Here is a 9,880-nt window from a genome sequence, read left to right as displayed (position 1 = left end):
ATATGTTGTAATTTCGAGCAAAGCATGATGTTTTAAAACGTGATTTTATCTATTTCTCAATCCCTATATATTACTATCGGAGATGTGCACTGGTTGAGTTCACCTAGACAAATCACCTTTGTGACAATCATCTTTGGGATATATATAGGTAGAGTAATTTAGGCTACCTGAGAAAAATATGGTGGATAAGATGAGAAATGTGTACATATTTATTAATTCATGTCTTCTTTAAGTGTTATATAAAAGCCGTACCTTTAAACACCCACACTGAGCATTTTCAATATCGAGGGTAAATAGGCACCTGTGTGTTTGAATTGATAACATTGTCAATACAGTCAATACGGAAAACTGGCTGTGATTCTACTGTTTCTTATCACGTATTTGATTGCCTATTTTTCTCGCGATTTCTTTCTGAAGATAATCATCAGAAAGTATGCATCATATAGTGGCTATTTATCCTTGCAAATTTTGTAAACTTTACATTAATAGGAAAGGTATTGCCATTTTTTCTGATTTTTAGATACAAGAAACTTGCAGACAGGATAAGATTTGTGCGAGACGCTTACTGTTTTCATCAGCAATACAGTGTACTTCTTGTCGTGTTTCTGCAGTATCATGATCAATGCATACATTTTAAAGATATCAGCTACTTTCACTTTCTTATTCCAGCTGTTGGTACAGAAAGGGTTCCAATCCCGCTGTGGAATTTGAATTTCCTTCTCTTAATCTTGCTTGAAAATAGATAACTGCTACCAATAAAGCGCCGAATCTATATCGTTCTCCAATTGGTGGGAAGACCTTCGTTTTGCTCGCAACTTTATCGTCTCTAGTTAAATGTATTTCGGTCACGTAAACCAGGAAGTACGTATTGGTGTACTTTACTTATATACTACCATTACGTTTACTGTGAAGAGATGATGAATATACTGGTGATATTTGTGTGTTATATTCTCATTTGTACTACACCAATACAAGGTTAGTTACTTTTTCTTACTACTTATCAATTTGTCTCGTTGACGCTTGTTTATTTCCAATGTTGATGGTTGTATAATGGGCAAACCTGTTTCATTGTCAATACCCAGAACACGTCACCTCTATAGATAAGACATTTTACGACTCAAGTTCATTTTTAATTGCTTACAATCCCAAAAAAATCACCCGTCTATGGCTTGTAAAACGTTGCTATATTCGATAATCTTTCGATGAATGTTCAATATCGTATGATGTATGTTCTATATCTTGTGATGTATATTCAATATCTTGTGATGTATGTTCGATATCTTGTGATGTATGTTCAATATCTTGTGATGTATATTCTATATCTTGCGATGTATGTTCGATAATCTTGTGATGTATGTTCAATACCTTGTGATGTATATTCTATATCTTGTGATGTATGTTCTATTTCTTGTGATGTATGTTCCATAATCTTGTGATGTATGTTCAATATCTTGTGATGTATATTCTATATCTTGTGATGTATGTTCTATATCTTGTGATGTATGTTCGATGATCTTGTGATGTATATTCAATATCTTGTGATGTATATTCAATATCTTGTGATGTATGTTCAATATCTTGAGATGTATATTCAATATCTTGTGATGTATGTTCGATAATCTTGTGATGTAATTTCAATATCTTGTGATGTATATTCAATATCTTGTGATGTATATTCAATATCTTGTGATGTATGTTCAATATCATGTGATGTATATTCAATATCTTGTGATGTATGTTCGATAATATTGTGATGTATATTCAATATTTTGCGATGTATATTCAATATCTTGTGATGTATATTTAATATCTTGTGATGTATGTTCAATATCTTGTGATGTATATTTAATATCTTGTGATGTATATTCAATATCTTGTGATGTATGTTCAATATCTTGTGATGTATATTCAATATATTGTGTTGTATGTTCGATAATCTTGTGATGTATATTCAATATCGTGTGCTGTATATTCAGTATCTTGTGATGTATATTCAATATATGTTCTATATCTTGTGATGTATGTTCGATAATCTTGTGATCTATGTTCAATATCTTGTGATGTATATTCAATATCTTGTGATGTATGTTCTATATCTTGTGATGTATATTCAATATCTTGTGGTGTATATTCAGTATCTTGTGATGTATATTCAATATATGTTCTATATCTTGTGATGTATGTTCGATAATCTTGCGATGTATGTTCGATAATCTTGTGATGTATGTTCAATATATTGTGATGTATATTCAATATCTTGTGATGTATGTTCTATATCTTGTGATGTATATTCAATATCTTGTGATGTATATTCAATATCTTGTGATGTATATTCAATATCTTGTGATGTATGTTCGATAATCTTGTGATGTATATTCAATATCTTGTGATGTATGTTCGATAATCTTGTGATGTATGTTCAATATCTTGTGATGTATATTCAATATATTGTGATGTATATTCAATATCTTGTGATGTATATTGAATATCTTGTGATGTATGTTCAATATCTTGTGATATATTCAATATCTTGTGATATATGTTCAAAATCTTGTGATGTATATTCAATATCTTGTGATGTATATCCAGAATTTCATCACAAAGAATTCATAGATTTAGAAGATATAAGGCTCACAGCGAGTGTAACCGGTCGACATGGGATGCTTACTCCTCCTAGGCACCTGATCCCACCTCCGGTATATCCAGGGGTCCTTGTTTGAACAACTCTCTATTTTGTATTGCTTTTAGGATTGATGAGATTGATCAATGTTCGTTATCTTCACCTTTCATAATTAACACAATTGCCCTAAATCACATTACATGTAGAACAAACTAAAACGAAGAGCGGGGCAGTTCCAAGGTGAAGATAACGAACAGTGATCAATCTCATTACTCCTATAAACAATACAAAATAGATAGTTGGGCAAAAGGAGATAAAAAAAATCGCAGACCAAAGTGATCGCTGTGATTGGTAGACTTCAACCAGTTCATGCATCTATATTCTAACCTGGGAATATCTAACAAAATAAATAATGGCAAAGAAAACCGCATTCATTTTGAACCTGGTGATTACACATTCTGGTAAATTTGTATTTATCACACACAATCAAGTCGTGGTTATTTGATACAAATGAATGTACATGTATATTTTTTCTTCGTTATATACCGTATAGGAACACCAACTTTAGATTTGGGAACAGGGAACACAGTAGTACCAGATAACGGTAGGCCGATTTTAGGAACTACAACTACCTGCTTCAGCTCCACCCCTACATTTATATGGGAATTAGTGGTAAGTTTATGAATAAAAAGGACCAAGTAAAGTAGATATGACATGTATTTTCTTACTTTGTCTCATTATTCCGGATTTTCGTAATTCTTGCTTGTACGAGTTATCGTTCGTGCGGGAATGTACAATGTATCTATCCACAGTTTGGTTGGTCTATACATGTTGGAATACTATGTATGGCAACAATTAGCCGGTTAATTAACCGATTACGCGGTTGAAAAAAACGCTAAGCAGTTGAATATAATTTATAACCGATTAGCCGGGTTATTTGTAGTAAAGAAATACTGCCATGCCTGGGGACTGAAATATTTAAAAATGTCTAGGTGATGTTTAAATATTAACCTTTTTAATGACTGATTCGATTTGAAAATCTTCAAAGTAAAATTTCATGCAATACCAATAATTATATTCCATTTTGTAGGTAAAACCTTTTTGAAAGTTCCCAGTCAGGCTCTATAATGCCTGTGTAAAATAAAGACCTACCAATTACTACTAATATTACACTGATAATATTGTTGATAACAATTCCACACTGCCAGTCTAATTTCCATATGGATCTTATGATCAGTTCAATGATTCGTCAAATTATAATGCATGGTAAATGAGGAGAAGTAACATAAATTTACATTTCTGGTCAGAGATAAATGTTACAAAGTTAGGTGAAAATAAGAACGGGGGGGGGGGTACACCTAAATATCATGGAAGTCAGACTAAATCATATTTCTGAGTGACCTCCCAACGTTTCAAGCATAGTAATACATTGTACTTATGGTGCCGTCCGAACGGATTTTCGCCACCGCAGCAATTCTTGTCAACAAACCTCGAAGACGATAGAATCATGTCTTTAACATAAACTTGAAGCTAAATACTGTAATATGATAAATAATTATATGATGCACTGTTTTGGTGTGACATTTCAAAAAGTGAACATTTTGAATTATCTTGCTTTCATGTGGTTTTTGTTCATGTCTCTAGTCTTTACTTATCAAAACACTCATCATACCATTTTACAGTGACTTAGAACACTAAAATGAAAGAAAATAATGCAGTAATTCAGAAATATGACTTTTAGCGATTAACTGGTTGATTACATGTAATCGGTTTACGATTAATTGGTTACCAATTTTTTCCCGATCGTCATCCCTACAATAACTAAACTAAATATTACTGCTGTGTTCAGAATTTATCTTAAAGACCGAGTTTTTCGACCGGTCGGTTTACCTCAGGTAAGTTTAGTTGGGGACGGAGCTAATTTTAAGCAGGTGTGAAGCCCCGAGGGAAGAATGGTAGCTCGTGTATAGCTTCCTGAATACACGGGATGTTACCTGTATACGTTTTCGTAAGATAAATTATAAGTGCAATTATTTTTCTTGTGCATGTTATTCAAAATATTGATAAAAAAAAAATTAAAGAATCAAAACATGTTAAAGCACGATAACTTTTTTTTGTAATTGAGGACGTTAGCCATTGAAAAATCAGGTTTGGATACCATGCTCGGACTTTACGAATAACACAGTCAGGCATGATGTCTCTCTTGTATCCGTGCGTCTACCAAACATACAGATTCCTACGAGAATCCCTTCGTACTGCGGCGGATTTTCTGGCGATATAACGATCATCGTCCCACACCCCACGATGACTCAACATAGTCCAGAATTTCTTATAAAGTTTTTTTCTGTTAGATTTATTTTTTCTGGACGGCACACCGGGATTTTCTGGCCACCAAAGTTGTCTGTGCGACTCGTCCATAACGCACGGCCTACACCAACAGTCGGGACATTCAGCTCTTCCGGCATTTCCCTCAATAGCTGGTCCAGGCGAAGAGGGTACTTCCTCAGATATAACTTCTTCTTCCTCGGCATCCCAATCCCAACCATTGTATGCAAAATGGGCCCATACAGCGGATAATTTCTCTTCTGATAGAATTGCGGTTACTTTTGTTGCCATGTTTCGTCGTAAAATGACGCTGATAAAATTTCAACTGAATATAAACGGAAATTTAATGATGTATTTACTCATAATTAAAATTTTGTTAATAATATATAAACACGACATTTCCAATGAGAGTCGGTACAGTCTCTTGAGGTTAAATTCCATGTCCATGTAAATTATGTTCTAACCATCCATAATTTTCTATCGCACTTCTTCCTAAACACAACCCATCATAATTTATTATAATTGATGTAATTATATGTAAGATTTTCTACTCAATACATTATATTTTGTGACTATAGATGTAATACAAAGCCATAATTTTCTTATCAAAACTTTCTCTATTGAGCTGGCATACTACGTGGTAAACATCAACAGATTTCACGGACGCCTCGATCGAGAGACGAGGTGGACAATGTATACACACGGATTAGTAACTAAATGTCCATCAATTTCTAGCATCCAATCTGAAGCTAAATTTCTCCTGATTGACAGGGGTTTACAGACCAGGTAAAATTGGAGGCGGTGCTTATTTCCTCGGTCTTTAAGTGGGAAATTTATAATTAATCACTTTGCGCAAGCTGCCTTACGATACAAACACAAGACGAGCGTGGGTATGCGTTCAATAAGTAGGAGTAACAAGTTATATAGTGTGGGTGTTCAGACCTTCAGTCCTTACACCTCTGGTGTGTCCAGGGATCCGTGTTTGCCACTTACTTTTGTATTCTGTATAGAATCGATGACTATTCGTTATCTTTACTTTTTGATACAACGTAATATGTTTATTTAGCCTTTCGACAGAAACCTGACACAATGTACAATATCACTCACATCTGTGACATGCACCAATGCCCACTCAAGTGTACATGATCATGTAAAATCACTTTTGGCATAGTCGAACTGCAGGTCATTTCCATTGAAATAGCGCAACAGACCTTGTACAATGAAGATCGGTGTAATTGAACTAACCGAGTGCCAATTTACATATATCTGCCCAACAACATTAGGGCCCCAGTAGTGATTTTTTAGCAATACACAAAACTGACATTCTACACAATTCTCAACTTCTACCCAATTTTTTTTTTAAATCTTTGTTAATGACATGCCAATTTCCATTTTCTGCCCACATCAACTCAAACTGAGCCTCCTTAAATACATCAACCCCCTAACCAACTAATCAACCAAGCTACCAAACAATTAAAACATGCATTCACATATACACACACAAAGATATATAGAGTTTAGTATCTAATTGAAGTCATGTTCATTTGACAATATTGTAAACTAAAAATGATAATGATACTTAATGATATATAGATTTCTGACTTGCCTGATCATCCCTTGTTCAAATTGTATAAAATAAATATCCAGACATGACGCAGATTGTGCACTCGTAACAACTCGGCCATTTCCGTAACCGACAAATAACGTAGTGTCTGTACATATAACAAGAAAAGATTGGGGTCAAACTCCCCGTCGAGGCCTCATCTACGTATAGTGAGAACATGTTTGAGATTGGGGTTTGATTCACTCGACATGATAATTGCTTGTGATCAATTTGTTCGGGTAAAATTTCAGCGGTCATCAATAATAATGGCTGGTCAATGGCATGCACGTGCAGTGATAGACCCTTGTAAACATTGCATTTTGCAGTCAATTTCTTCACCCCACCCCCACCCCGTTTTTTAACTGAAGATGAAACGACGTGCCTGGATAATAAGCCATCGTTTGCACATTGAATGCAGTTTTTTTTATTTATTATAAGCTATTCTTTCTGAGAACATTTGTTACTTACCCCCCACCCCCCTCCGAAATACCACACAGATGTTAATGGCCACATGGGTCCAGTAGACGGTCTAGAAGGGTATTGATTCACCAACATTTGGCATGCTTGAACGATAATTACGATTTAAAATTTACAATTTGACTGTAAATTGGTGTGGGGATCTTCATAGCTTGGATAATAAAGCAAAGAAAGTTCGGGTATAGGCCTATTCCGTATGTAGCCTATTGTTCTTAGCCCATCCGTCCATTCCGAGACGGTCGTTAAAACTGTCAGCATTTATAATTCTAACATTAATGAAAGCACATTTTACAACTACTTGAAGAAGTACTATATTGATAATATTATTATGCAACCAAAAAAAAAAAAAAAAAAAAAAGAAAAAAGAAAACTCAATGAATTTTCTAATCGTGGACAATTACTATTTTATAGAAAAATTAGAAAGAACTACGAATTACAAGACTATTCGAAATTTCAAAAAAAAAGTAAATAAAATAAAATAAAAATGGGAAAGTAGCACACTCAAGATTAACCAAGCTAACAATATGTCCACCCTCTAGAAATTGAAACTGGAAGATATTCAAAATCATGTATTTTACAAGAATGTCGTTTTTGTCACTTTTATATAACTACTGTTCAAGATGAATTACATTTTTTTTTTAAGAATGCTTCATGTAGAAGGATATAAGAAAGAAATATTACCCTTTGAACACTTACAATTCCATTCAAAGGATAATATATCAAAGGAAAACCATTGAAATACACTATGCAACCTTATCAATGCAGTTCATGCTAGAAGGTTATGTAATTTTTTACATGATTGCTTTCAATTGTGCAACAAAGTAAAGCGCTAAGTCCGTTTTGCGCCCGAAATCTGTGATACCATCAATATGAAAGGTGAAGATAACGAACAGTGATCAATCTCAGAACTCCTATAAGCAATACAAAATAGATAGTTGGGAAAAACGGAACCCTGGACACACCAGAGGTGGGATCATTGCCTAAGAGGAGTAAGCGTCACCTGTCGACCGATCACACCCGGCGTGAGCCCTATATCCTGTTCGGGTAAATGAAGTTATTCGTAGTCAAAATCAGTGTGCCAAGAACGACCTAACAATCGGTTATAAAATTAAATATATTAAATAATTGTCTCAAATTTGTGTTCATTTCTTATTTCATTTTTATAGTATTCATTCATTTAAATAGTTTATTTTTAGTTTTTTTTCTTTCTTCGTTGATATTTTTTTCTTACTATTATCTTTTATAAATGATTTATTCTTAATGCATAGTTAAAATAGATTCTCTCTGGGCACGAGTTAGCTTTACTATCTGTCAACGTAATAGGGTTAACTCCTTCCACTTGAGATTAATTAAGTCTATTTTTATCACTTTGTACATTTTGGATCAGTTCTTTGGACGAATAAAGCATGTCCTAATTCGTTCCGCTTTTAACATTGACTGGCAAGCCTAAAAACCAAAAAACATGTAGTCAACGTTGTAAATACGTTTGTAGATTAGTGTAGTTGTAGTGCTAGATGTATTTATATGTAGTGTTTGTTATTATTCTCTGTTGATATTGGTCACATTATGTAATTATTTTCGTTTGTCCTGAAGAAGGCACGGGTCGTCCTGAAAATTTGACAATCTGGTTGTTCGTGTTGTTGGTCATTTTAGTGCTTTATATATATGAGCCGTCCCATGCAAAAAGGGCCCTTATGGTAAAAATTATCAAAATTAACTTTTTAATGGAATATGATAGAAAACAACATTAAAAAGACACATGTGAAGTTTGGGTCAAATATTCAGCATATTTACTGAGATATAGGCTGTCAAAGGTTAAGATAATATTTCAATGACGTTACAAAAAATGACGTTGAAATGACGTTAATCATTGTCGGAAACAATTGAAACTTTCACTTATTCTTCATGAAATTCTGGACATGTTGTGTCCCTGAAACATTCCCGGACATGAGGTCTGATATGTTTGTATAAATATTCCTGTCGTTCTCTACTGAGTCCGCCCGGCATTATCTCTGGTGGTAGATTTACACTGATTTGGTCGTGATTACTTAGGATTACTGGGACCTTGTCGCCATCTACATCAACGCTGCATAATACAACTTCAGGCAGCAGTGCTGAAAAAGTGAAGTGATGAAACTTGCGTATCCCTTTCAAAGGCAGAAAAGTTGTTTTTATATACTCTTTCCATTCATAGTATTTCACATTTCCATCCTCTATTATCACAGCCTCGTTACTTTTGGAGGACTTGGAGACTACGTCAGCAACATGCTGTAGAGTGTCACAATCTGATCTAAAAACAAAATGCATCGCCGCGTAAAGGTTTTGAACAAATATAGACTATTATAGAAATTCTCGATTATGCTAGATACAATTTTATTTTTGGAATATTAATTGATATTAACACAATATCACCTCCTGTACTTCTTTTTGATCTGAGCAAAGCCTGCATCCACTTGACATTTTGTTTGCCCTGGGATCTGCATGTGAAGTTCAATTGCTCGATGTAGCCCAATCATGACCCGCCATAGCAAATATCCAATCACATACCGGTTTTTGTTTTGACCTAAAGATGAAGTGAGCATTAGAATATTAGAAGCAGCATATACATGTGAACAAAATGAATAGAACTAGGTGTATATGAAAAAATGAAGATGAAATATACATACCTGGACAGTTATCACAGTGAAGAACAGCACATTTCTCTCCCATGCTATAATTTTGAAAATGGTGATGAAGTATGCTGATGACTGTATTTGGCCCATGGGCATTCTTTCCATCTCTTCCAATGGTCTGGTCTTCATCAATCAAATAATTTCGCTGAGATCTTGCTCCCTCCATACAAATTCCAAAGATCT

At 34.3% G+C, this 9,880-nt stretch overlaps 1 protein-coding gene across 1 annotated transcript in view; it reads left to right on the top strand.

The window, feature by feature from the left end:
* Positions 1-882: 882 nt before the first annotated feature.
* The window catches only part of LOC125680241 (hemicentin-2-like), a 168,386-nt gene continuing 159,388 nt past the window's right edge, over positions 883-9,880 (top strand). The window contains exons 1-2 of the mRNA XM_056156020.1: positions 883-975; positions 3,174-3,292. Of these exons, the coding sequence (XP_056011995.1) occupies positions 915-975; positions 3,174-3,292 (180 nt within the window). The 5' untranslated portion in view covers positions 883-914. The remainder of the gene's footprint in view (positions 976-3,173; positions 3,293-9,880) is intronic.

The sequence above is a fragment of the Ostrea edulis genome, chromosome 2, assembly GCF_947568905.1.
Source record: "Ostrea edulis chromosome 2, xbOstEdul1.1, whole genome shotgun sequence".
Classification (NCBI taxonomy): Eukaryota; Metazoa; Mollusca; class Bivalvia; order Ostreida; family Ostreidae; genus Ostrea; species Ostrea edulis.
The sequence above is the reverse complement of the archived record's forward strand: the minus strand, read 5'-3'. Positions and strand labels throughout refer to the sequence as shown.